General features: G+C 55.1%; 3 protein-coding genes across 15 annotated transcripts in view; 2 read left to right on the top strand and 1 right to left on the bottom strand.

The window, feature by feature from the left end:
• Positions 1-1,795, top strand: part of FANCA (FA complementation group A) — a 38,984-nt gene extending 37,189 nt beyond the window's left edge. For 4 of the 6 annotated variants that reach the window (XM_006043120.3, XM_025268552.2, XM_044931179.1 and 1 more), the window contains 3 exons: positions 8-161; positions 265-357; positions 511-1,795. In XM_006043120.3, coding sequence (XP_006043182.1) covers positions 8-161; positions 265-357; positions 511-618 — 355 coding nt within the window. In that variant the 3' untranslated portion in view covers positions 619-1,795. The remainder of the gene's footprint in view (positions 1-7; positions 162-264; positions 358-510) is intronic. The other 2 variants (XM_006043118.3, XM_044931178.1) reach the window with 2 other exon arrangements.
• ZNF276 (zinc finger protein 276) lies at positions 646-15,785 on the bottom strand. 3 transcript variants are annotated; one of them, XM_006043114.3, is made up of 11 exons: positions 15,611-15,785; positions 10,236-10,539; positions 9,931-9,977; positions 9,387-9,833; positions 8,439-8,517; positions 7,189-7,272; positions 2,850-2,960; positions 2,706-2,781; positions 2,446-2,563; positions 1,241-1,340; positions 646-1,173 (listed from the first exon to the last, which is right to left on the bottom strand). In XM_006043114.3, the coding sequence occupies exons 2-11, from the start codon at positions 10,517-10,519 to the stop codon at positions 945-947; spliced, it is 1,575 nt and encodes a 524-aa protein (XP_006043176.1). In that variant the 5' UTR covers positions 10,520-10,539; positions 15,611-15,785; the 3' UTR covers positions 646-944. The 3 variants fall into 3 exon arrangements, with proteins under 3 accessions (XP_006043176.1, XP_025124352.1, XP_006043179.2); XM_025268567.2 differs by lacking the exon at positions 15,611-15,785 and adding an exon at positions 14,823-15,352 and having other exon boundaries at positions 2,859-2,960; XM_006043117.3 differs by lacking the exon at positions 15,611-15,785 and adding an exon at positions 14,823-15,348.
• A 13-nt stretch (positions 15,786-15,798) lies between these two features.
• Positions 15,799-25,473, top strand: VPS9D1 (VPS9 domain containing 1). 6 transcript variants are annotated; one of them, XM_025268563.2, is made up of 15 exons: positions 15,799-15,955; positions 17,478-17,553; positions 18,865-18,954; positions 19,059-19,221; positions 20,477-20,588; positions 20,661-20,723; positions 21,037-21,089; positions 21,198-21,285; positions 21,393-21,478; positions 21,805-22,253; positions 22,475-22,604; positions 22,806-23,014; positions 23,247-23,331; positions 24,545-24,649; positions 24,790-25,473. In XM_025268563.2, the coding sequence occupies exons 1-15, from the start codon at positions 15,857-15,859 to the stop codon at positions 24,881-24,883; spliced, it is 1,902 nt and encodes a 633-aa protein (XP_025124348.1). In that variant the 5' UTR covers positions 15,799-15,856; the 3' UTR covers positions 24,884-25,473. The 6 variants fall into 6 exon arrangements, 4 of the variants coding, with proteins under 4 accessions (XP_025124348.1, XP_025124349.1, XP_006043175.1 ...); XM_025268564.2 differs by having other exon boundaries at positions 18,862-18,954; positions 22,511-22,604; XM_006043113.3 differs by having other exon boundaries at positions 18,862-18,954.
• The last annotated feature ends 1,373 nt before the right edge of the window (positions 25,474-26,846 follow it).

Genomic DNA, 26,846 nt, shown 5'->3' with positions numbered 1-26,846 from the left:
CCTTCAGCCTCCTTCCCTACTTTGACGAGGATGCCCTCCTCACAGAAGATGCCTTCCTGCACGTTGCTCTCAACATGTACCTGAAGCTTGTTGGCCTCTTTGTGGCCGGGGAAACCGGTGCAGTCTGGACTGTGGCCCATGATGGGGAGCTCCCGACCCAGGCAGGTGCAGGGCCAGGCCCCATCTCCAAACAGACCAGGGTGATGCTCCTGGCACAGTTCACAGCTGTGGGCACCCTGACCTTGGCACTGCCCATCTTTCTAGGGCGACCCTGTAAGCCTGATAACAAATGCCCGTCTGTTTCTGCTGCAATTGATACCTCGGTGCCCAGAAAGGAGCTTCTTGCATGTGGCAGAGGTAACGCCCAGGTGCTCACTGTGGTGTCTGTGTTTAGGTCCATGTCACCGTGTGACGTGAGGATGCTGGATGCCTTGGGGAAAGCTGGCATCCAGCATCCAGGCCCGGGAGGGACGGGGGCAGAATGGGCCCAGCATGTGGGCTTTGTTGCAGCTGCTGGCTGTGAGTGGAGACTGTGACCCGGAAGTGAGTGCTGCCCTCCTGAGCAGGCGGCAGGCTGTGCTGGACCCCGATCTCTCCCAGGAGCCCCAACTCTTCTGACCCAGTCTGCACAGGGCACTGCCCAGCTCCTCGGTAAATAATTTATTACAAGCATGACACGGAGCTCTTGTTGCCCTGAAAAGTGGGTTACAAATCTCAATTGCTTTAGTGGGGAAGAGGAATCAGTTCTCTAAAATCTGCATCTGGCCCAAGTCACTCTGGTTATAGGAGAAGAAACTGCTGGTCCCAGAGCAGAGGCCACAAGACCCCGCAAGCCGTAGACTGAACCATCACCACCTAGCACGCATAGTGGGGATGCATCAGGGCACCACTCTGCGCACAGGCCTGAACCTCAGTCACCACTTGAGCTCAGGGCAGGCAGGCCCTCAGGTGGGCTCAGCCTTCACCACCTGCCCTGCTGCGGGCCTGGGCGGGGCCTCCGGGGCCTGCGTCAGCGGGTGCACCATGGACATGTGCACGTTGAGGTTGTGTGCCTTCTCAAACCGCCGGCCACACTGGTCGCAGGCAAAGTCCAGCTCTGTCTCAGCCTTGTGCTTGGTCATGTGGTACTTCAGGGATGCCCGCTGCCGGCACTGGAACCCGCAGACCTCACACCTATGGGATGGGGGCAGTGAGCCAGGGCCAGGGTGCTGCCAGCGGGAGGGCCACCACCCCCACTTACTGCAGAGGCTTGGCTCCCGAGTGGCGCATCTGGTGGACCAGGAGGTGCTTCCGCTGCTTGAAGGTCTGTCCACACTCATCACAGATGTAGTTCCGCACCTCTGGGGACCAGATAGGGAGTGACCACAGGCCCTGACACTGTCCCCTTGGTGCCCAAGCACCTGACTCACAGGTGACACAGCTCTGACCCACGTCACTTGGCTGTAGCATGTTTCCCTAAACCTCCTATTTTCTGGAGCACCAATTCTTAGAGGAAGCCCAATCAGTGCAATTTCACAGATGACTGATTACAGCTACTGCTACTCTAGGGACTGTCCCCACCACAGGGGTACCCACTGTGGCAGTCAGTCTTACAAGAGCTTTTCAACAAAACTTGAACGTCACACCCCCAGCCATGCACCTGGAGCAACACCACATGCTTCTCTCCTACATCACTGCACATCTACCAACATGTGACACAGCCGCACAGGCAGGCTCCTCTGTGACTAGGAGCAATCGTCCTGAAACTGTGAGGTCTAGACTGTTCTGTACTGAAAATAAAAACTGCTCGTGGTCACGACTGTGGTCAGACTGAGTTACAACAGCTTGACCCGACACCAGGGAATTACTGTGTCTGGACTAACAGACAAGAACACTCACAACATGAAATGCTGTGAAACCAAGGGACTGTGAGCCAGCCATTAAGTGGGCAAATCAGAGTGAGGAAGTCAATCATTTGTACAAAGATCAACAGAGGAAAAATATCGTTTAGGATGGACTATCTGGACGTGGGGGCTGCAGGTCGCGAGAGCTGCCTTCTGGGCAGAACCAGCAATGAAGAGCATAGGCACACACGAGTCCAAGGTCGTGGACGCATGTTCAGAGAGAAGCGGTAGTAACCTCACATGCTGATGGCGGTGATCACGGGCGCCACATTCCCTGTGCTTTGGGTTACTTTTATAATCTGAAAAGCATATATCATTTTCTTCCAGTGATAATGTAAATGGAGAAGGAAATGGCGACCCGCTCCAGTACTCTTGCCTGGAGAATCCCATGGACAAAGGAGCCTGGTAGGCTATAGTCCATGGTGTCGCAAAGAGTCAGACATGACTAAGCAACTGACACACACAATGATGTAAAAACAGACCACAATAAACTCACAGGACAGCACCAGGGTTTCTTCAGTGTCAGTTCCCCGGAGCCCCATCTGCAGGGGAAGGGACACACCTGTGTGGATGAGCTTGACGTGGCGCTGCAGGTAGCGGTCGATCATGAACACCTTGTTGCAGCCGGGGTGTGGGCAGGGCCTCTCCCGGACCTCCTCGTGGTGCTCCTTGATATGCTTCTGTGGGAGGGACCAGGGGCGTGAGTCCCCCGGCCTGGCCAACACACCAGAGCAGCGCGCGTGCCTCCTCCCAGCAAAGGCACAGACCCAGGCAGGCCCTGTCAGCAGAGCTGGGGGTGCGCTCTCCTGGGAGCCCCCTCACCTTCATGCCGTCGGCCCCGCGGTACACGGCCGTGCAGCCCTGGTGCGGACACTTGTAGATGGTGGGCAGTTCCTCCCTGCAATGCAGAGCACACGTGGAGCCACGGCCCCCACAGGCTGCACAACCCCCGCTCCAGCCCCTCACCTCTCACACCGTGGCTTGCCCTTCCAGCCCGGCTTAGGCCCAGGTTTCTTTCGGATTTTTGGTTCTTCTGACTTCTTGGCTTCTTTGCTTTCACTCTTCCTACCAGACACCCTGGAAGAAAAGACAACACTGGTCAGTAATGTTTCTGACCTTTTGCATACACAGTGTTCATTTTTCTTTAAACACTGAGGTAGTTTCTTTGGATTTCCAGGGCTAACCTCCAGTCCCCATGCTGACCACCTGGCCTTCACACTGACACTTGGCCACCAGAGCTAAAAAGACTCTGTGGGGAGGTGGAGGCCCTGCTCTGCCACCTCAGGACCCAGGAGTGGGCCTTCAGGGCCAAGTGTCACTCCCTGTTGTCAACAACAAAAACACAACTTTGGAGACACTAGGGAAAATAGTGGAGTGGGGGAAGCTAGAAAGAAGATCCAGATCCACTCTCCTGGAACCTGCCAGGAGACCCTCAGCAACCAGTGCGGAGCTCCACACCCACTGCTGTCCCCCTACTGCAGACCCTAGGCAGTGGGGACCTTGTCTTCCAAGCATGGGGTTGTGCACCTCAGCCAGTCTCACAGGGCCCTGAGGACCAGGCCAAACAGAGCAGCTTCCCCCTTGGTGTCCTTCAAAGTCTTAAAGAGACATGCACACCTCTTAGATCCAGGAATGTAAGGCAATCTGTCAGGAACAGAAGTCAACTTCTAGGACCATAATGACAAGCCACTGCTGACGCAATCCTCGATGGTCAACAACTGAAAGCTTTTCCTCTAGTATCGGAAGACAGAGATGCCCACTTTCACCAGTTCTCAACACAGCACTAAAAGTCCTAGCCAGAGCCATTAGGCAAAGAAAAAGAAAAGGCATCTAAATTAACAGAAAAGAAAATTACCTCTATTCACAATGCCATGATGTTATATGTAGAAAACCTTAAAGAACCTACACAAAAATTGAGCAAAGTTGCAGGGTGGAAAAATCACATTAAAACCCAGTCCTGTTCCTACACACTTAAAATGAATGGTCCAAAAAAGGAAATTAAGAAAACTATTTTTTTAATAGCATCAAAAGAAATAAGATACTTAGGAGTAAACTTAAAAAGTTAGACTGGTACACAAAACTATGAAAATGCTGTGAAAATTAAGACCTAAGCAAGTAGAAACACATATTCATGAACTGGAAAACTTAAAACTGTAAAGATGGCAATAATCTCCCAAAGCAATCTATACATTCAATCCCTATAAAAATTCTGTGTTTTTTTACAAAGCAGAAAAAAATCCTAAGTTTCACATGGAATTTCAAAGGACATTGAATAGCCACACAAGTTTGAAAGACAACAAAGCTGAAGGATTCACACTTCCTGATTCCAAAATTTACTACAAAGCTACAGTAATCAAAGCAGCATGGTACTGGCATAAAGACAGACATACATACCAAGAAACAGAGACCAGAAATAAACCCCTGCAAGTACAATCGACTAACTTTTGACAAAGGTGGCAAGACCACTCACTAGGGAAAGGACAGTCTGTTCAACAAAAGGTGCTGGGACAATCACATATCCACATGCAAAAGAGTGGGGTCGATCTATACCTCACACCATACACAGAAATAACTCAAATGGATCAAAGACCTAAATCTAAGTGAAAACTGTGAAACTCTTATGGGTAAATCTTCCATGACCTTAGACTTGGTAATGGTTTCTCCTGAAGATGACACCAAAAGCACAGTAAACTAAAAAAGTAAAAACAGGAACAGTGGACTTCAAGACAGTGAAGAAAGGGCAAAATATATTCTACAGTTCAGTGGCAAAAAAAACCAAACAACTTAGTTAAAACACAGCCAAAGAACTTGGACAGACATTTCCCCAAAGATGATACAAACATGAAAAGCTACTTAACATCACTATCACTAGGGAAATGCAAATCAAAATGACAATGAGATACTACTTAATATCCACTAGCAGGACCTAAAATAACAAGATTTGGTGAGGATGTGTAGAAATCAGAACCCCTGTACATCGGCAGCAGGAAATGTAGAATGTGCAGCTGCTGTAGAAAACTATGGCAGTTTCTCAGAAAGTTAAAAGTACCATAGGACCCAAAGAATCAAAAACAGGTCTCAAACAGGTAATTGTTACACCAACCTTTCTAGCACCATTGACAGCAGCCAAAATGTGTTCCCTCCATACCATGCTGCATGGCAACCCGACCAGGGATCAAACCCATGTCCCCAGCAGTGGAAATGTGGCATCCTAACCACTAGACCACCAGGAAAGAAAGGAATCAAACTGACAGGTCACAACATGGATGAATCTCAAAAACCCTATTCTGAGTGAAAGAAGCCAGTGGGAAAGAGACACACAGAGTCCCCAAAATGGATACCTACACTAGGAGTGGGCAGGGCCTGAGGGGCGGACAGGGAAGTCACTACCTCACGAGGATGCGTTTGGGATGGTGAAAGTCTGGAAACAGTGCTGACGGTAGCACAACATTGTAAAAGTTCTGAAACGGGAGTGAACTGTACACTTAAAAAATGGTAAAACAGTAACCTTTGCTGTGTATTAATTTACCACAATTAAAAACATGAACAGCTGTTTTCCTCTTCAAACAGTAATATTAACAAGAACCTTTTCAACAACTGCACAGGCTGCTCCTCCCCTTCTTTGTCTATGACTATTCTTTGCCACCCGGCCACGGTCCTGGCCTCCACCCTCCGCTGCTGTGCCGCTCAGGTACCTAGTGAGAGCTGAGCTGTGCCTGGTGCTCGCACCACATCACATGCTCCTTGAGAGCAGGAGCAGCCTCCATGTCTCCCAGTGCGTCCCTAAAGGACAAGGGGCCGGGGTCCCTGCAGGCGTGGGAGGATGGCGCTCACAGGCCCAACTTGGGGCTGCTGGTGCTCTTCCTTCCCGTGGCCACTCAGGCTCCTGTGGGAGCCCTGGCAGCTGGTGTCCCCTTCTGTCTGCGTGGCTGAGGACCTCGACAGGCACGTCTGCTGCAAGGTCACATGGACCTAGGCCACATCCTAGGACATCAGCAGGCATTCGTGTTGTGGTGCTGGAGGCACCAAGAGGCCGTCAGGGATGAGCCCAGAGCTCCAGCCTCCCACAGGTACAACTTCCACTAACGTTCCATCTGACCAAGGCCTCTGAACACATTGCAGCTTCCCTGGTGGCTCAGACGGTAAAGCGTCTGCCTGCAATGTGGGAGACCTGGATTCAATCTCTGGGTTGGGAAGATCCCCTGGAGAAGGAAATGGCAACCCACTCCAGTACTCTTGCCTGGAAAATCCCATGGATGGAGGAGCCTGGCAGGCTGCAGTCCATGGGGTCACAAAAAGTCGGACACAAGTGAGTGACTCCACTTTCTTTCTTTCTGAACACATACCTGGTGTGTCCCGTCCTATTGCAGTGTCTGTGCGCCCTCCCGGAAACCCAGGGCAGGGGGGCCGCCTGCGTGCCGTCTCCACCTGGAGCAGGGCAGGGCAGGGCCTCTTCCTCTCCTAACCCCATGCCAGTGGCCCTAGGACTGCTGGCAGCAGGACTTAAGAGGTGGGCCCATGGAGATCAGGGTGGAGAGCAAGGGCTCCTGTTGCAGCAGACCTGGCCCCTCCATCCTGGCCCTCCTGACACCCGCTCTGGCCCAGCAGCATCTGTCCACTCAGGCCCACTCGAGGGCGGTGACCCAGTCCCACATCCCAACTGGGGACTCCCGAGCCACCGCCTCTCTTGTCTCCACCCACAAAGGAAAAAGGAAGTTGTGCCTGCTTCTCCATTTTGTTTTGCACTTTCCTGGCTGATGGTGTGGTTTCATTCTACATCAAAGGCCCAAGCTGGGCATCTACTAACTGGAGGTGTTTGGGTGTTCCTGGGCCCAGGGTGACACAGTGATAACCAGCCTCCTCTGCCAGCACCCACAGAGCAAGAACACAAAACCCTGTGGGAGGTGGGCTGCCTCAACAAGGGATCAGGGCCAGAGGTAGATCCGGAGCAACTGCAGGGCCAGGTGGCCATGTCGCCAAGGCCCTGGGCACAGAAGGCAAAAGGTGAGCGGGGGACCAGAGGCCACCAGAGCAGACACAGGTGGGTGGACAGATCACATTCACAGTGCTGCAGTAGGCCAGGTCCCTGTGCTGAACTGGGAAAGTCCTTCTGGGTCACCCAGAAGCCACCCTTCACTGGGCTGGTGACATCAGGCCATTAGAGAAACAGAGCATGTGCTGACCAAGGCAGACGGGAAAGCCACCGTCTGGTCCCCGCTGCCCCCAGGGCAGGTGCAGATCTTCAGGTCACCCACTGGACACCCCCCCAAACCCCGGGGAGCTCATGGCACCACCATCCCCTTACTTCTTTCCTGGGTACGGCTCAAAGGACTCATCCGAGGACTGGGTGTTCTGCTTCTTGTCATTTTCATCTTCACTCAGGAAATCTCTAGGAAAGAAGAGAACCTTCAGCAATGCTCTGGAGCAGGTGACAGAGGCAGTGAAACTTCCTGTCTAAACCATGTGGATCCCCACACTACATGTTTTACTTCTCAGAAGGCCTAAAATCCCCAATCCTCTAATACTATCTCCTAACAGAAAGGGAAAACCAGGGTCACAGGCTGAGGATCCCCGGTAAGCCATGCCTCTCATCACACCAGGACCCCAAACTCAGAAAGAGTCAGCCTACGGGGCCCCAGGCAGAGGGGAAGACCCTCACAAGAGGTAGCTTCGCAGGAAGTGGGCTTTTAGAATGTCACCTCACTCCTGTAACTAGAAACACCTGCCCAAATGACAGGCCAGCTGTCAGTGATTTCAAAGGGTAACAAAGACCTGAAAAAGATCTGCATGTCTGTAATCTCTACCCTAAAATGTGAGTCACGACATAAGCTCTGCTAGTCTGCAGACAGAGCCTGGCTGGCATGCCTCAGCTGCCCCTACAGGCTGCCACCCTCCCCACGGATAAAGGCCCAAGGATGGCTGGTGGCTGGAGGACAGCCACAGCCTCCTGACCTGGGGTGGGGGGTGGATTTCTGGCACCCACTGGTTCTCCTCCAACACCTGGGTCATCTGTCACTGGCACCAAAAATCACGCTGTCGTTCTACTTGTTTGGACAAAGTACATCTGTGATCCAGCCACAGTGCACAAGGCAGGGTGGAAAGGTCAGCTGGCATGCAGCCTCCACCCTGAGAGATTTGATCTTGGAGACCGGGAAGGGGGTGGCCCCAGGAGCAGACAGGTGGTCCTGCCTGACTCTAGAAGGTCTGTCCTCTACTCCACACCACAAACACCATGATAAACAGCCAGAGGCTGGCTTCTGTTCTAGTAACATCTGGGGTTGGCATAAAACTCAGCCTTGGAGGCGGAGATGAGCCAGCAGCCAGAGGACCATCTAAACAGAGTGATGTCCACACCTGGCTGGGCCCCCTGTGCAGCTCCATCAGGTCCGAAGTGCCCCCAATCAAAAATGGAAGCCTGTTAAGCACCCCCTACCACTCCCCTCCTCCCAAAAGAGAAAGTGGGAGGCCAGTGAGAGCCAGGCTGCAGCCCCTGGGATGGTGGCGTTGGGTTGCCAAGGAGGAATGTTAGGCTATGTAAACCCACTCTTCTCTCACCCCTCAGAAAGGTCACTGAACTCGTCTTTTACCCGATCATCCGAGGCTGGAGATGGAACCTGCTTCTCACCCAATTGCCCTGGGAAACAAAGAACAAGACTCCAGTCACCTGTCACCCCAGGGGAACAGCGTGGTAATGCTCCCCACAGGCATGACAGGGCACCTAGGGTTCCTATGCCTCCAAATCCACTCACCTCCTGGCCCCCCTGCCCACAAGACCTGCATAGCCAAGCCCACCATGCCACCCCCATGTCCTGCCAACAGTAGCAACAGCAGCAAATCCAGCCCTGCCCCAGAGGTTCAGATCCAGTCACTCTGGGATGCTTCAGAACATCGAAAAAGATCATTGGTATCCAAGTACTGCAGGCACACAGTTCAAAACTCCAAGCAGTTCTAAGAACAGTGAAGCCCTCCAGCATGAGCACTGCCTCACTCTGAACCATCCAGTGGCAAACATCACTCGCAGGAGCAGCCTGGCACCCACATGGAAGCTGAGAGACGTGGGTAGGAAGCTGGCCCAGCCCTCCTAATACCACGTTGGTGAACAGCTGCACCCAACACACAGGGCCACGGACGGGATCAGGCCCCACAGGGCACTGACAGGCCCAGGCAGTGACCTGCACTGGCTCGGGACAACCCCTGACCCCAGCTGCCTTCATGCCCCACAAAGGCCCAATGCTCTTCCACCCTCTGCCCTGGCCCAAAGCAGGCTTGGAGGAACGCCTGGATTGCAAGTGAGCATGCCTTGAAGGAAGGCGCTCAAACGGGGTCTTCAGCCCCTCTCTGCTGTCAGACGCACATGAGGCGGTGCCAGGGCTTCCCTGGTTACTATACTGGCCCCTCTGTGCATGATACCACTGCTACCACCGCAACACCCACTTCCTGCCAAGGGCCCTGCCCGGCTCAGGACCAGGAATACTGATCCTATAGCCCAGAGGAGCCGCCTACCTGGGGCCCCACCTGGGGGGAGGCTTGGCTGAGACGGGGGGCCCGGCCCCGGCCCCACTGGGTCACCATCTGAAGGAAGCCGGCTTGTGTCCATGCTGGGGAGTGTCTCGGTTTCAGCCCCAGCCGCAGCTGCTCTGCCTTGGGAGCTCTGAGGGGCAGCCCCGGTGGGGTTGAACCCCCGATGCTGGGGGAGTCGCGGGGCTGAATCCTTGTCCCATGTCCACTTGACACCCAAAGCACTGTCCAGCAAGAGGGCCCCGCAGCTGGAGTCGGCGTCCATGGTGTAGTCATGGCCCTGGTCGCAGCCCCACATGGCCCGGATGACACCACAGTACTCGGAGGACAGCGTCCTCTGGAGGCTAGGTAGGGCCCCGCAGCCGGCCGCGTGTCTGTGCACCCACCCCACCAAGCCACGCAGGCCCTGGGGGCTCGAAGCAATCAGGTCCACTGAGGAGAGGCAGAGAGACGCCAGCCCGTGGCCAGTCAGCATCTGGGTCCCCCCGCCTCCCACCCACCCTGCACCCCACCCTGGGGGCGCACTCACCCACACATGCTCCCTCCGCCGGCCCCATCCGTGGCTGGACACCGACCCTGCAAAGGAGCAGGGCTGCTCACCAAGAGCAAGCATGGGGCCCAGTGGCCACTGTGTGTGCAGGCTGAGCCTTTTCCTCCAAGGCCACCCACCAGGCCCTCCCCGCCCTGTGCTCTCCGGTCAGTCTCCCGACACACCCAGCGCACTGGTGCTCATGAGTGTCTGCCTCACCAGGCACCCGGGCTGCCCTGTGCCCATGCAGCCCTGTTCACAGGGTCTCCTGCACGCCCCCAGCAAAGGAGGGAAGGGGCGCCTACTTTGCACAAGGCTTCCGGCGGCCTGTCGGGGGAACATTGACTCGCTGCAGGAAAGATGTGAGGAGGCCGTGGCACTGGTAGAACTGGGCATGGCAGTTCTTGCAGATAAACTGGGACAGAGCTGGGTCCTGGCGGACAGCCACACCCAGGAGGCGCTGGAAATCCCGGATGAAAACACGGTCCCCAGGGGGTGGCCTTTCTGAGCTCTCCCCAGGTGCCCTGCCGGAGATGCTGCGGAGACTCCGGGAGGAGAACTTCCCATGACAAAGGCGACAGTGCCCCATGGCCAGGGCCCGGGCTGTTCCTGGGCAAGCACAGGAAACATGACGTCAGGCATGCAGAACACAGCTCCCAGGTGAAGTGAGATCCACACTCCACCAGCCCCCCACCCCAGCTCCTGGAGTGGGACCTCCCCAGACATGCCCCTTAGATACAAGTCCAGGTCTGGGCCAGAGGCAGGGCTCTGGCTCCAAGCTCCCAGATGAACACACAGTCTTTTGGGAGAATGGCCAGTGGAGGCCATTCTGAGTGGAAAATCCTTTCAAAGAACTCTAAATGCCTCCAAAACAAAGCCAGTATTGCTCTAATACTAAAACCAGACAAGGACACAACAAGAAAATAAAATAATATTTATTTTTAATAAACATAGATGTACAAGTCTTCAACAAAGTAACAGCAAACTGAACTCAACACTTAATTTAAAACATCATGCACAGTGATCAGCTGGAATGTATTCCAGGGAGGCAAGGATGGCTCAACCTTCCCAAATCAATTCATGTGACACACATTAACAAAATAAAAATCATACTCCTCTCAATAAATGGAGAAATAAGTAGTGGACAAAATTCAATATCCATTCATGATAAAATCCTCAATAAACTGTATACAGATAGAAAATACCACCACATAACAAGAGCCATACATGACAAGCCCCAAGCTAACATCATACTCAATGGTAAAGAGCTAAAAGCTTTCTTCTAAGATCAGGAACAAAACAAGGATTCCCACTCTCACCATTTTTATTCAACACAGTACTGGACATTCTGGCCAAAGCAATTAGGCAAGAAAAATAAAAACCACTTAAATCATACAGACAGAAGCAAGACAATCTGTTTGTGTATAATATTACATAGAGAAAATTCTGTAAGACTCCACCAGAAAAACTGTTAGAATAAGCAAATTCAGTTATAGAATACAAAATCAATATACAAAAGTTGATTTCCATATACTAATAAAAAACTATTAGAAATTAAGAAAATAATCAGATTTACAATTGTATCAAAAAGAATAAAATACCTATGAATAAATATAACCAAAGAGATGAAAGACCTGTACACTGACACCTATAAGACACTGACAAAAAAAACTGAAACCACAAATAAGTAGTCCATGACCATGGGGTGGAATAATTAATTGACATCAAATAATAAGACAACTGACATTAATTAACAAGACAATGTTAAAATGTCTATACTCCCCAAAGTCATGTACAAATTCAAAACAACCCCTATCAAAATCTCATTGGTATTTTTCACAAAAATAAAACAATCTTAAAATTTGTATGAAACCAATAAAGACCCTGAACAGCCAAAGCAATTCTGAGAAAGAACCACAAAACTGAAGGCATCATGCTTCCAGATTTCAAACTATACTGCTGCTGCTGCTAAGTGGCTTCAGTCGTGTCCAACTCTGTGTGACCCCATAGACAGCAGCCCACCAGGCTCCCCTGTCCCTGGGATTCTCCAGGCAAGAACACTGGAGTGGGTTGCCATTTCCTTCTCCAATGCATGAAAGTGAAAAGTGAAAGTGAAGTCGCTCAGTCGTGTCCGACTCTTCGCGACCCCATGGACTGCAGCCTACCAGGCTCCTCCGCCCATGGGATTTTCCAGGTAAGAGTACTGGAGTGGGGTGCCACTGCCTTCTCCGTCAAACTATAATACAAAGCTACAATAATTAAAACAGTACAGTACTGGCATAAACAGAGGCACATAAAGGGACTTCACTGATGGTCCAGTGGCTAAGACTCCACGTTCCTATTATAAGGGGCCAAGATTCAATCCCTGGTCAGGGAACTTGCCACAACTAAAGATCCCACATACTGCAACAAAGATCAAAGATCCTGCATGCCACAACTAAGACCCAACACAGCTAAATAAATATTTTTAGTTAAAAAAAAATTAACACATAAGCTAATGAAACAGAATTGACAGTACAGAAATAAAGTCATGTATATATAGCCAATTAATCTACAACAAATAAGCCAAGATACAAAGGGGAAAGGACAGTCTCTTCAACAAATAGTGTTGAGAAAACTGGACAGCCATATGCAAAAGAATGCAACTAGACCATCTTATACCATACTCAACTCAAAATGAATTAAAGACTTGAAAGACCATAAAACTTCCATGTAACAAAACATAATAGTTAGCTCCCTGACATCGGTCTTGAAGATGATTTTTTGGATTGACACCAAAAGCAAAGGCAACAAAGGCAAAAATAAATAAATGAGACTATGTCAAACTAAAACGTTTCTGCACAGCAAAGAAAACCATCAACAAAATGAAAAGGCAACCTACTGAATAAGAAAAAATATTCACCAGTTATGTATCACATAGGGGGTTAATAATCAAAATATGTAAAGAACTCATACAACTCAATAACAAAAATAATCTGATTTTTAAAATGAGCAAAGGCTCTGAAGAGACCTCTTTCTAAAGAAGGTGTGCAGATAACCAACAGGTGTATGAAAAGGTGGTCAACATTACTTCATGCTAAGTCACTTCAGTCGTGTCCGATTCTGTGCGACCCCATACACGGTAGCCCACCAGGCTCCCCCGTCCCTGGGATTCTCCAGGCAAAAACACTGGAGTGGGTTGCCATTTCCTTCTCCAATGCATGAAAGTGAAAAGTGAAAGTGAAGTCGCTCAGTCATGTCAGACTCTTAGCAACCCCATGGATTGCAGCCCACCAGGCTCCTCCATCCATGGGATTTTTCAGGCAAGGGTACTAAGGGAAATGCAAATCAAAACAATGAGGAAAAAAAAAAAATCCCACAATGAGACATTTACCTCCCACCTATCAGAAAGGCCATCATCAAAAAGACAAGTAATTACAAGTGTTGGTGAGGATGTGCAGAAAAGGGAACCCCTGTACAGTTAGTGAGAATATAACTTGGTGGAGCCACTATGGAAAACAGTACAGAGATTTAAAATAAATTAAGTAAAATTAAATAAATTAAAAATAAAACTACTATACAGTCCAGCAATTCCACTGCTCGGTATTTATTCTAAGGGAATGAAAACTAACTTGAAAAGGTACATGCATGCACCCCTATATACACTACAGCATTATTTATGATACCCAAGGTATGGAAACAACCAAAGTGTCTATCAATGTATGAATGTATAAACAAAGTGGCATATATACTCATAGGAATATTTACTCAGCTATTAGAAACCAAGAAAATTCTGCCATTTCCAATGACAAAGATGGACATTATTAGCATTATACTAAGTGAAATCAGTCAGATAGAGTAGGATAAATACCATATGATGTTACTAACATGTGGAATCTACAAAAAGAGAAAATCATGAACTAATGATTACAGAAAATATATTGTTAGTTGAAAGAAGGGGAGTGAGGTGCTGAAATGTGGTGTGCAGTGATCAAAAGGTGCAAACTTCTACTTATAAAGCACGTCCTGGTGACGTCGTCTACCGTATGGTAACTATAGTTACTGCAATATAATACTTTTCTGTATATCTGAAAATTGCTAAGAGCTCTTTAAAGTTGATCCTATAAGTTCTTATCACAAGGGGAAAAGACTGCTAACTTCGAGTGGTGACGGATGTTAGCTAGCATACCTGAAACCAACATCATGTTATGTGCCAACTATACATCAAATTTTTTTCTCAAAAAAAAAAGTTTGAGTATATAAATGCCTCCACAGCTATGGAACCGTCATAAACTGAGCTGGAAACTTCATTCCTCTTCACACCACTCCCCTGAGACCAGAAGCGAAGGAGTCACGTCCACACACTGCTTTCCAGGGGGTATCTACTCCTGACTGCAGGAGTAGACGATGCCCCTGCCTCTCTGCCCCGGAATTATAGGAGAGCAGCTTGAAGTCTTTTCTGAGGGGGCAAAAGCATGACACTAAGACCAAGTGCATATTAACCCCCATTACAGTCCGTCAGGCGGGGGGGCCCAGGCACTCCTATGCTTAATCCTTAGTTTTGTTTTAACGAAGAGGAAGCTGAGGCCCTGAGAGATTCAGCCATTATCCGAAAAGCACAGGGCAAAACCACGACTGAAACCAGGCCTGCCCGACAGACGGCACGACTCGAGCACTAAACTACTCCGCAAGCTCTGAGGGGAGCTGACGGGTCAGCCGTGTTGCGAAAGAGCACCCCGCGCAACTGCGGCGTCCCGGGGAGGCCGCCTCACCTCTCCCAGCGGGGAGGCCTAGTCCGCTTTCTGAGACACCCTGGGCCGGGGGGTCCCGCGGGGTCCCGGTGGCCACCGGGGGCACTCTACGGTCACAGGGGTCCCACCCGCCGCCCCTCGCGACCGGACGGCCGGACCCACCTGCCTCGTCTGCGCCGTCCTCGCCCGCGTCCCCGCAGGGCCGCGCCGGGCCCCAGCCCAGCCGCGCCGCCACCACAGCAGCCGCCTCGGCCACGTCGGGACCGCTGCGGGCGGGGCGGCCCCGGGCCCGGCCTCCGCCACAACTACCGCGGCCCGAACTCCCGCGCTGCCGGGACGCCGCGGGCGACAGGAAGCGCCCGAGCCGGTCCCGCTTCATAGCCGTGGAGACTGCTTAAGCTCGGCCCCAGCGCTCCGCCCCGTCCGAACCGGCTCGGCCCAACTCGGCCCCACCCGGCTCCGTCCGGCCCGGCTCGGCCCCACCCGGCTCCGTCCGGCCCGGCTCCGCCCCACTCGGCTCCGCACCGCCCGGCTCGGTCCCGCTCGGCCCCGCTCGGCCCCGCTCGGCTAGCTGGGCCGAGGTAGGACGTCCGGAGCCTCTCGTCCGCTAGGCGGACTGTGCTCGTTCGTTTCCGTTCGACTCCGCCGCTCGGCTTCGCAGGACTTACTGGAAGCGGGCCGAGGCGATGAGGGAGGGGAGGGGAGGGGCGGGGCGGGGGGTGGGGTGGGGGAGGAGGAGGATGATGAGAACTGAATGGGGCGGGATGACCAGCGGAGAGGAGGGCGAGGAGAGCGTAAAGGGAGGAGCAGAGTGAGGAAGGGAGGGGCGCAGTGAGGAGGGGAGGGGCGCAGTGAGGAGGGCCAAGCAGCACGGCCTGAGGGCAAGGGACGCGGTCTACGCGATTGGCCTGTCACCGACGTGGAGTGCGGGCAGCAGTAGTTGCACTTACACGCTCTTGGCTACAGCGTAAGGAGGTTATTTGAGAGCTCCGTCACCCCCACCTCCGCCCCTTCGGCCCCGGGAGCAGAGCGCGCACCTCGCCGGCGGGGCGGGGCTGCCGGAAGTGGGCCCTTGCTGGTACCGCCTTTTCCGATGGTCCTGGGCTCGGGCGGCACCTGGTCCTGCACACGTTGCGTTCCGGGCCTGGAGCCGGCGGCCCCGCCCCTCGGCCGCCGCCGCCTCCCCCGCCGGCGCCATGGCCGCTGCGGCCGGGGACGGCTCTGTGAAGCCACTGCAATGCGCCATGAAGTTAGCCAACGGGGCCATCGAGCTGGACACCGGCAACCGGCCCCGGGTAAGGCGGGCGGAGCAGAGCTTGGCGGGGGCGGTCGCCGACCAGCGACCGGCCTGGTGGGCGTGGGCGAGGGCGGGGCCGCGGGGAGGGCGCCTCCAGGCCTCTCTGAAGACTCCGGGGTGCCGGCTCCAGCTTGGGCTGTGACCTTGGACAGCTCCCGACCTTTTCCCACCCCCCACCCCGTCTGTTTAGCAATTCGGTCGGAGTCGAGGCGTTTTTATTTGTGAAGGGACTCAGGAGGTGCCGTGAGGCCGCCCGCCGAAGTGTATCTGGCAGACAGTCCCGTGTGTTTGTGTAGTTCGGAGGCGGGCCCTGTAGATTTAGTCAGATTCCCAAAGGGGACGGTACGCAGAAGAGGGTAACTGCGGCTTTCCAGTCGCCTTCAGAGCTTGTTTGGTAGGAAGTGCCGGCGGGGGAGGGGTGCGGCTTGTTTCTGAGAACGAGTGTTAATCCTAAGGGTGGCAACCGCGTGGAAAAGCCGGCGGAGCCACTCTGGGCCGTCCAAGGGAAGAGGCGTTCAGGTCTTCCATCCGTTTCCTTTCCCAAGTCGGGATCCTAGGGCAGCAAATGCCCTCACAAGTCAGAAGTCCTTCCCGGAATCCATTTTATCTTTATGTGAAGTGTAGACTTAAAGGTGGGTAATGAGAACTGGGCGGAGAAGGCAATGGCAACCCACTCCAGTACTCTTGCCTGGAAAATCCCATGGACAGAGCAGCCTGGTGGGCTGCAGTCCATGGGGTCGCTGAGTCAGACAAGACTGAGCGACTTCACTTTCACTTTTCACTTTCATGCATTGGAGAAGGAAATGGCAACCCACTCCAGTGTTCTTGCCTGGAGAATCCCAGGGACAGAGGAGCCTAGTGGGCTGCTGTCTATGGGGTCACACAGAGTCGGACACGACTGAAGCAACTTAGCAGCAGCAAGGAGAACTGGGATGCAACGAAACAAAAAGCAAAGCCCCATGCTGTCATTCCAAATGCCCTGAGCTCTGTCAGGCAGCCCTGACTAGGAGGGTCACACGTTTGAAAGTGCCAGCATTCTAGTGGCATAGACTCCTGCGTGCCCAGGGAATTCTTACACTGGGGTTCAGGAAAGGGTTTTCCCAGACTGAGTCAGAAAGTGACTCTAAGATTTACAACACAGTCCCTGATTCACCTCCCAGGAAATATTTCTTTAAAGCCACTGAATGAATGGCCCCTGAGTTATACAGAAAAAGAACTTGTTGCATAGAGTGGAAACGGCAGCACCCGCCAGTGCTGCTTCCTTGACCCACTGAATGAGAACCTCCATTCCTTTCCGTGCTGGAGAGAAAGGAGTGACACCAGCTTCAAGTCTAGAAAAAAGGGTTATTCTCTGTGCCCCAGGCAGAGCAGTTACCAGCTAACCAGCTGGGATAATGCAGGTGTATCTCAGAGATAAGCAGGCATCATGGTTGCTGTTTTCAAAAGGGCACCAAGCAGACATGATGGAATTATTTGCCTCTAATGGCATGACCTATGTCATTTCTCTTCCCTGGGCACAGGAGGCATATACAGAATACCTGAGGAGCATCCACTACATCTCCCAGGTGCTGCTGGAAGAAGTGGAGGCCACTAAAGGTACAGCTTCTCCTGTGCTGCCCAGACTGCAGACATCTTGGCCTTTGATGGGTCTCTGGGCTCCAGACCTGGGCGTGTCCCATGTCCTACCTGCCTGGTCATTAGAAGGTGAACACCTGAACACTCAGCATGAGTGTGACATGGAGCAGGAAGGGACAGCTGCTGTGACTCAGAGTATGGAGATGGGTGGGGATGCGACCACAGACTGAACGCTGAACCCCAGTTCTGGGAGGGGTGAACTACATGATGGTTGGGGGCTGGGGCGGCCCAGAGGCCCTGCAGCGAAGAGGGTGTCAGATACAAGGCAGTCTGGAGAGAGGGAGGTGCGGTTGGGGCAGGCAGAGCCTTGGGTGGGCCTGGGACTGTTCTGGCATGAGGAGCTCAATGGATGCTTTGTGGGCAGAGGCCAGAATGGCAGCAGAGCCTCCAGGAGGTTCCCACAGTGGGGACAGCAGTGGTGGGAGTGCCAGGAGGTGGGCAAGTGAAGGGCTTAGGGATGTTCTCTAAAGATCTGCCTCAGCAGACTTTCTCAGGGGGCAGTGAGGTGCTGGGGTTGGTTGGGGGCAAGCGAGCACCGGAGGTGGAGCAGGAGGTGGCAGAAGCTGAGGCCTCCATCATGGGCATGGTCTGCTCCGGGTGTGTGGCAGCCTGACATGGTCAAGGGGAGGTGGCTGTCCCCACAGTGAGCACTGCCCTGGGGAGCTCAGCAGAGCTTTGAGCACAGGGAGTAGGGCATGGTGGGAGAGGCCCTGAGGGGATGTCCCAGAGGAAAGACTATAGGGGTCAGGGACCCTTGGGGAAGGGCAGCACATGAGTGGATGAGTGGAAATCTGGCAGCTGAACTAGGGTGTAGTGAGGGGCTGGCCCTGAAGGCAGTAGGAGGTGGGTCAGGAGCTGAGGCTGGTGGGGTCCATGGGAGACTGTCAGGTGGCAGCCCCTCCAGCATGAGTTTGCTGACAGGAGCGATTCCTGAGGAGGGAGTGCAGAGCAGAGAACAGACGCCCCCGGGGGTGCATGGGATGCAGGTGGGGGACTGGAGATGGGTGAGGAAATGATCTCTGGGAAACAGCCACACTGCCTGCAGGGCCCGCCTGGAGGAGGGGCTGTAAGTACATGTGAAGCTGTCCATGGGAGAAAAGGCTAGGTTAGTTAGAGAAAAGGCTCTCATGGTCCAGGCAGGACAGGATAGCCACGTAGAGGGCAGGTGGTCCGAGATGAGGAGAGGGGGTGCCTTTGTTTGTATCTCAGCAAGAATCTGACCAGTGACAGAGGGGATGGTGACCATCTTTTTTGTCACTTGCTCCCCAGAAGCTGGGGAAACTGTGACCTCTGATACCTCAAAGATGCTGAAGCTGGCCGAGCAGTGTCTGGAGAGGGCCCAGTCAACAGCTGCCAAGCTTGGTGGGTGTCCAGCAGAAAGCTTTCTTGGGTCATCCACCCCCGCCCTGGCTCAGTCTGGCTCAGTGGGGCACCTGTGAGGATCCGTGGCTGTACGTGTCTTACAGGGAAAACATGCCTGAGGCCAGCCATGCCTGTGGCTGCACCCGTGCCCTCCCCTGCTAGTCGACACCGCCGGGTATACTCAGATGAGGGAGGGAAGCTCTCTCCGTTCCTGCCACCTGAGATCTTCCAGAAGCTTCAGGTCGTGGAGTCACAAAGCTCTAAGAAGTAAGATGGGACAGCACGGCATGTGGGCTAAGCCTGGGTTTGGAGGCACGGTGAGATAACTGTGGTGGCTTTAGTCGAAAGGAATCCTAGAATGGAAATAACCTGGTGCCTAGCAGAAGCAAATGCAAATTGTCTCTGGAGAAAAGCACCTTCAACTTCCATGAAATGAGTGGTACATAGTCAAAGACAGCCATACATAAAAAGAAGTTTGAGCAGTAGCAGAAACACACCTGAAAACTCTTCAGATAGAGTTATAGGACACAGATTATAACACAGTCATGCTCTCTATATTCAGAGAAATAAAAAGAAAGTTTTAAAATACCTTTAGGGAACAAGAAACTGTAAAATCTGACTCTTGTTTATAATAGAGGTCAAGTAAGAACCAAGTAGTAATAAGAAATACTGAAATTATTTTTTAAAACTAATCAAAAACAATGGAAACAAATTATATTCTCTTGTAAAAATACACATGTGGACCCAAAAAGAAGTGTACAAGTTTGTGACAGCAGAGTGGACATAGCTGAAGAGAGAATTAGAGAACTGGATAAAAGGTTAAAGGTTTTCCTGAATGGCTCACACACACAAAAAGAAAAGATGAAAAAGACATGGAAGGTCTGTCCAGAAACAGATGACAAAGAAAATGTAAGAGGAGCATTATTTGAAGAGAGAAAGACAATTTTCTTTCTAGAGCTGATGAAAGACCCCAAGACACAAATGCCAGAACCCCAGCAGGGTAGGCATGAGGACGGGCTCCTCCTGCTGCAGGTTCTGAGCCACTGCTCACTTTGTCTCTGCATGTGCTGCTCTGGGGCAGGGCCAGGCACCGACTCCCATCCCAGGACAGTCTTGTGCCCCACAGCCTACCTCCTCCCACCCATGAAAGCAGGAAGATATTAGACTGAAACTTTGGATGGTGAAAGGGCTGTCAGTGGCTGTTATGGAGTACTGTGACCTCCCTTTCGTGGGCTGCAAACTAGCTGTTTAGCCTACATGGTGCCTTCAAAGAGTTTCATACTATTCAGAAACTCAAATAACTGAGTTGCTTAAAGGTCTGGAGTCCAGGCAATAGGGCCATATTTCAGGGGGGCAAGTGTCTCCCATCCACCCCAGATGTCCTCTCTCCTTTACATTTCTGCTGGCCCCCATCACCACCTCCTCACCTTGGGGCCTCAGGGGAGGGTCAGGAGGGGTCCTCAGATGACTGGAGGGTTTGTGGGCTTCCTGGAGCCTGGCCAGCAGCTTGTCACCATTTCAGGGAGCTGACACCCCTGGAAGAGGCCTCCCTGCAGAATCAGAAGCTGAAGGCTGCCTATGAGGCCCGGATGGCCCGGCTGGACCCCAGCCAGGCCATGCAGAAGACATCCCTGGTGAGTGGGGCCCAGGACCATGTGGAGTGGGGGTACCAGGGGGGCAGGCCTTATTCCCTCTTCCTGTCCTAGACCCTGTCCCTGCAGCGCCAGATGATGGAGAACCTGGTGATCGCTAAGGCCCGGGAGGACACAGTATCCTTTCCATCCAGCCTTGGGGTCCAGAGGCTTAAGCTGAGGGAGGAGGCAGGGAGGAGAGGTGCCAGAGCCCAGCATCCTTGTTGGGGGGCGGGGGGCAGTGGTTCCTGCCCAGCCTGCTTCCTCTTGCCTCCTGGCCTTTGCACAGGCCACCCTGCCCCTCCCAGCACCCACAGACTCCTCTCCACCCCTCAGGTCGACTAGGACTTGCCTTCTTCCACCCACTCCACCGGCCCATGGCCGGCAGGGCTCAGGGATGCCAGGGGTCCATACATGCCACTCAGAAAGGGCCTTGACTCTACTGCCCCAGCTGCAGAGGAAGATGGAAGAGCGCCGGCTGCGGCTCCAGGAGGCTGCCAACAAGTGCGTCCCTGCTTCAGGTCCCGGGACTTTGGGGGGTGGGGGAGCAGGTGGGGGCTCCCGCGCCTGCCAGTCCAGCCCTGAGGTCCCCAGACCTGTCCTTCCTTCCAGGAGGTTCTGCAGCCAGGTTGCCCTGACCCCCGAGGAGCGGGAGCAGCGGGCCCTCTATGCTGCCATCCTGGAGTATGAGCAAGACCATGTGAGTGCTGGGCGGGGCCGGGTGGGGAGGTCTAGTCCCGGGGGTGCAGCCTTGGTGAGGGAGGAGGGGCTTCCCGGGGCTCTCTCCCAAGGGCTCCTGTCCTGCAGGACTGGCCAAAGCTCTGGAAGGCCAAGCTCAAGAGGAGCCCAGGGGACCTGTCCCTGGTGACCAGCCTGGTCTCCCACCTGCTCAGGTATCGGGCCTTAGCTCCCTCCAGCAGGCTGCAGGCTGCGGGCAGAGGAAAGGATTAAGAGGGAAAGAGGAGGTCTGGGGTGACTGCAGGGGCAGTAGACCCCTGATGGCCTTTCACAGGCCTTCTGCCTTCTCAGAGGGGAGGGACATTTGCCCACAAGGTTTATCCGTGAGTCCCTTCTCTGAAACCCCTCACAGTGGGGCCACATGACCAGTGGGTGGGGGGGTTGGGCAGGCTTTGTAGCCCCCACCCCAGAGCCTGGTAAGGAGGCTGCAGCCGCCAGCCCTAAGGGGCTGCCCTCTACACTGCTTCTACCCCACTCACAGCGTTCCCGACCACCCCATCTCCCAGCTCCTGAAGAAGCTCCAGTGCGCGGTGTACCGGGCGCTGTACCCCATCGTGAGCAAGGGCGCCGCCCCCGGCTGCTGTTCCCTGCCCCCCGACGCCGACGGGCTGCTGGCTCCTGGAAGCCGGCGGCTCCGGCCTTCTCAGAGCCTCTACTGCATGCCTTCCCCGCTGGAGCCCAGCCTGGCCACAAAGCCCCCAGACGGCCCTTGCGCCAGCCCACCCCGCCCCGGCAGCCCCGCAGGGCCTCCCTCACCCCAGCTGCTGGGCAAGGACAGCTCATTTGAGGACCTAGAACAGTTCTTGGCTACTCCTGAGAGCAGGGGTCGGGGCCCTGGGGAGCGGCCTGAGCCCCAGACCCCAGGGGTGAGAAAGGAGCCTATGCTGGAGCAGCTGAAGGGCACCGTGCAGGACATACACGATGCCATCGGTGAGGCCCCAAGACGGGCGCTTGGGCGGCTGCATGTTACCCTGTGACCCCAGGGATGAGGGCTCACCAGGCCTTAGGGTTTCAAGGGGAGGGGAGGCAGGGCCAGGTAGAGCGCCCTCCCAAGGAGCCCAGAAGCAACCTGCGGTGAGGCCCACCCCGAGGAGGCTGTCTCTGCGGGGCGGGGCTGGAGGTCCCCGCTGAGCCGGCTCTGCTCCCGGCAGACAGGCTGCTCTCGCTCACCCTCCTGGCTTTTGAAGGCCTAAACACGGCCGCCTCCAAGGACCGCTGCCTGGCCTGCATCGAGGAGCCGTTCTTCTCCCCACTGTGGCCCCTGCTGCTGGCCGTCTACAGGTGGGGCCCCGCCCCCGAGGTCCACCTGGGTGTTACCCTCCGCGGAAGCCTTCCCTTCCGGGCCTCAGGTGTTTCGGGTTCGCAGGCGGTGCCACGCCCACCGTCCAGGATTCTGTGCGTGGCCGGCTCCCTCAGCGGGGTCTCAGTCTGCCCTGGGGCCGGGGTCTCTGGGCCGCTGAACCTGGCCTCTCTCCACCCCAGGAGCGTTCACCGCCTGCGGGAGGCGGCCTTGAGTCGGAGCATGGAGCTGTACAGGAATGCGCCCCCGGCAGCCATCGGCGTCCCCACCAGGCTCCTCCCGCAGGACCCCGAGGCCACGGGAGCGGGCCCCTACCCCTACTGCGCCGCAGCCCAGGAGCTGGGGCTGCTGGTTCTGGAGAGCTGCCCCCAGAAGAAGCTGGAGTGCATTGGTGAGGGGGCGGTTTGGGAAGGGAGAGCAGTGTCCCGTCTCACGGGGCACCCTGAGTCCGCACCTCTGAGCCACAGCCTGGTCCCGTCTGGTGGGGAGGAGTCCCTTGGGACAAAAGCGGTGCTCGTCCTGCCCTGCCCGGTCCTGCACGGGGTGGGGGTGCGGCGGTGCCCCGGGCCGGTTTGGGACGCCGTCCCCACCCCCTCACCCGAAGCCTGGCTTCTGCGCCTCAGTTCGGGCCCTGCGGGTCATCTGCGCCTGTGCGGAGGATTACTACCGGGCCCGGGAGGCTGCGTTGCAGCCTGGCATCGCCGCTATGTGAGTCCCAGAAGGGTGCGATTGTGAGGTTGGGGTGGGGCTGGGGGCGGGGGAGGGGGGGGGCGCGCTGGGCCTGTCTGTGGCTGCCTTCAGAGGCTCAGGAAAGCAGAAACGCTTCACCCTGACCCGGCACTGGGCGCTTGGGGTTCCGCCTTGCTTCTCCTTAAGGACAGGATGGCCCTTTGCCACCAAAGACCCCTGGCTCCAGCCCTGCAGACGACAGGGCCCTGCCCCTCTGTATTCTGGTGGCATTCTCGAAGCCTGTGCCTCCCCTCTGTCTCACACTTGGGGAAGCCTCCTTAGTCCCTGCCCAGACTCCGGAGGCAGGTAGGGGCCTTCCCCACCGTGTCCTGCCTTAACTCACCTGGGCCGGCCTAGAGCTGGCAGTCTCCTGCCCTGGTACTGGTGAACCCTCGGCACCAGCCAGGGCTCTGCCTCCTGCTATCCTGTGCCAGAGACCAGGGTCGCCCTGAAGGCACCTGTGCTTGCAGCCGAGTGGGCAGGCTGTGGTGCCTACCTGTGCAGAGGCCTGGGGTTGCTTTCACCATTTTACCATCTGGCCTCCAAAAAAGTTGTTGCAGGTGAAAGGGTCCCAGAACTAAAAGTGTTTCAGAGTCTCAGTCCCCACACAAGCTCCTTCAGGATTTCTGAGGAGCCAGAGAGGGTGGTGAGTGGCTGCAGGTTTGTGGCTCCCCGGGAAGTGGGAACAGGAGTCCCTGGTCTGTGCCTTCATGCTTCTGACAGAGAGCACTGACTTGTGGGGCCTTCACCGGGGTTTTGACCATCCCTCAGGGACTCCCTCACTGAGAAGCTTCCTGCATCAGGTCTGGGATACCAGGTGTGGCAAATGAGTGACCCTGATCCCAGGAGTGAACAGGCTGCTTGGGAATATGGGCCTCCCACTCCAGCAGCCTGTCCCTGGGCTCGGGCAAGTGCACAGGAATGAAGAACGGTTCCTCCCTGGTCCAGCCCTGGGCTCTGCAGCACAGGGTCTCCATTCAGGATGGCCTCAGTGCTCCCAGATCTTCTGTCATGCTGATCTAAGCCCACCCCTATCCCCTGTGGCTGGTGGGTGGGAGGAGCACAGAGAGCAGCCAGCAAGCTCAAGGCTGCTCCAGGGACTGAGCTGTAGCTTCAGGCTTTTGGGGACTGAGCAAGCCCCCCCTGCCCAGGTCCCTGGAGCCTCCTGGCTGCATGTGTGTCTCCCCAACAGTGGTGCTGATGACTTGCTGCCCATCCTGTCCTTTGTGGCGCTGAAGAGTGGCCTCCCTCAGTTGGTGTCGGAGTGTGCAGCCCTGGAGGAGTTCATCCATGAGAGGTGGGGTCCTCGAGCCTGTCCCTGCCCGCCCTCAGCACGCGGCCCAGAGGTGCCCCCGACAGCCCCTGTGGGACCTCAGCATTGAGGTTCTGCCCTGCAGCCCCTCCAGTGACAGGTGCCCGCGTGTCGCCTCCATGCAGGTACCTGATTGGAGAGGAGGGCTACTGCCTGACATCCCTGCAGAGCGCCCTGAGCTATGTGGAGCTGCTGCCCCGGCGGGCCCTGGGCAAGTAGTGGAGGACTGGCCGGCCAAGGACTGGTCAGGAGGCACCTGTGCGGGGCAGCAGGCCAGCCATGGAGGGGCTCTTGCCCCCACCTGACTTCGGCCCCCAGGGCTCAGGGAGGCCCCTCTGCTCCTGGTAGGATGAACATCCTGGCGGCTTGGGCCGCTGACAACGAGAGGACTGAGGGGGCTGTGGGCCTGGCCGAGGGCAGCTCTGCTCCCCTACGTTTCCGTGACGTTTGGAGCCCCCTGAGCCAGGTTGTTGTCTGAGTCGAGAAGAGAGCTAATCACCCCCATAGAGGCCCGAGGCCCAGGTGGGTTCAGACCATGCTGTTTATTTATTGGACACTGACCACTCTGTCCTGGAGGCCCAAGTGTCCCCAGGGCATCTACCCATGTCTGGGACCTCTGAGCCACACTTCACCCTTGGCGGTGGGCATGGAAATCCTGAGACCCCCACCAATCCCCACCCCCACTCAGCCCCTGTGGGGTCGGTGCGAAGCCTGGGTCAGCACCTGCCTGTAGCCCACCACCTGCCCACAAACTGTTACAGGCCCCTGGGCAGCCACTGACCCAACTGGAAATAAAAAGGTCACTGGCATCTCCCTCCACGTGGCTCATTTGCTCCCCACCCCACTGGCCAGCCCAAGGCCTGGGCAGTACAGCCACGCCTGGCTGAGCAGCAGGAACCAGACAGTCCCAGAGAGCCCAGGGGGCCAGTGCCAAACCCAGCCTGCCTCCCAGCCCTCTGCCCAGGAGTGGGGTCTTGCAGGGGCCACTCGCTCTAGCATTAGACACACTCTGTGGGGCCTAGCGGGTTGGTAGGGTCAGAGGTCATCACTGGGCAGGACCTAAGCCTAGAGCACTTATCCTGAAGAGTTCTCTGGAGTCAGCTTTGCTCTCCAGGTGGGCAGCACACCCAGGGGCTCCTGGAGAATATAAGACAGGTGGCCTGGCCGCAGCCCCAGACAGCATCTGCCAGGGAAGGAGGTGGGTGGTTCGCCCCCCATGGCAGAGCCTCGGCCCCTACCACGGCAGAGGCCTATCATGGGAGGAGTGGGCAGGTCCCTAGGAAAGGCTCAGTTGGACTTGACTGTGCATCCTGTGTGCACAGTATCCCGGGGCTCTGCAGGAGACCATGAGGAAAGTGAGGCATGAGGAGGTGACTGCCTCCTCCAGGCCACACCTCCCAGAGCAGAGCTGGCTTTGAGCCCAGCAGGTTGACTCCAGAGGCCAGAGGGTACCAGTGGACGTAACCTGAAGGGCAGGCACAGGCCCAGTGCACTGGGGCAGCTGTCTGTCTCGGGAGCCTTTGTGAGCAGGAGTCCCCTGCCCCCCAGTACCCCAGGAACAAACAAGGAGGCACCCACCCACTCACCCTGCCCTGCTCTCAGAACTTGGGGCCTCTGAATTCCTGCCCTTGTCTCCCACCCTTGCCCGCTCCAGAGGAAAGCCCCCAGCCCTGGATACAAGTCCCAGACAGCTGTGAAGCCTGGGGAGGATGATACCCCTGGTCCAGGCCTTGGTGGGGACATCTCAAGGATGGGACTGTAAAGTCTCCCTCACAGAGCAGGTGGAGGTAAAGGTGGGTCTCAAGCTAGGCCTGACTGGGCAGGCCCCTTCCCCTGATCAGACAGCTTTCCTGCTGGTTATTCTGGGCCAGTCCTTTAGCCTCTCCCAGCCCGTGGCCCTCCATAGAATGAGTGAATGATGGATTCTTCACATAGAAAATCCTGCAGATCAACAACAAGAAAAAAGCCTTGTTCATAGACAGGCTATGAACAGTCTGTCTTCAGAAGAAGACATTTAAAAAGCTAATCAGCATAAGAAGTGTCTGAAATCATTTTAAAAATCAAGAAATACAAAGTAAAACACAAGACAGGAAACCTAGGCATTGGACTGGTGAAGATAAGGTGGGAAAATCCAGAGGGCAGTGCTGCCTGGGAGACAGGGCCACATGTAGTGTGCAGCATG

Source organism: Bubalus bubalis, chromosome 18 (assembly GCF_019923935.1).
Source record: "Bubalus bubalis isolate 160015118507 breed Murrah chromosome 18, NDDB_SH_1, whole genome shotgun sequence".
In the NCBI taxonomy this organism is placed as follows: domain Eukaryota; kingdom Metazoa; phylum Chordata; class Mammalia; order Artiodactyla; family Bovidae; genus Bubalus; species Bubalus bubalis.
The sequence above is the reverse complement of the archived record's forward strand: the minus strand, read 5'-3'. Positions and strand labels throughout refer to the sequence as shown.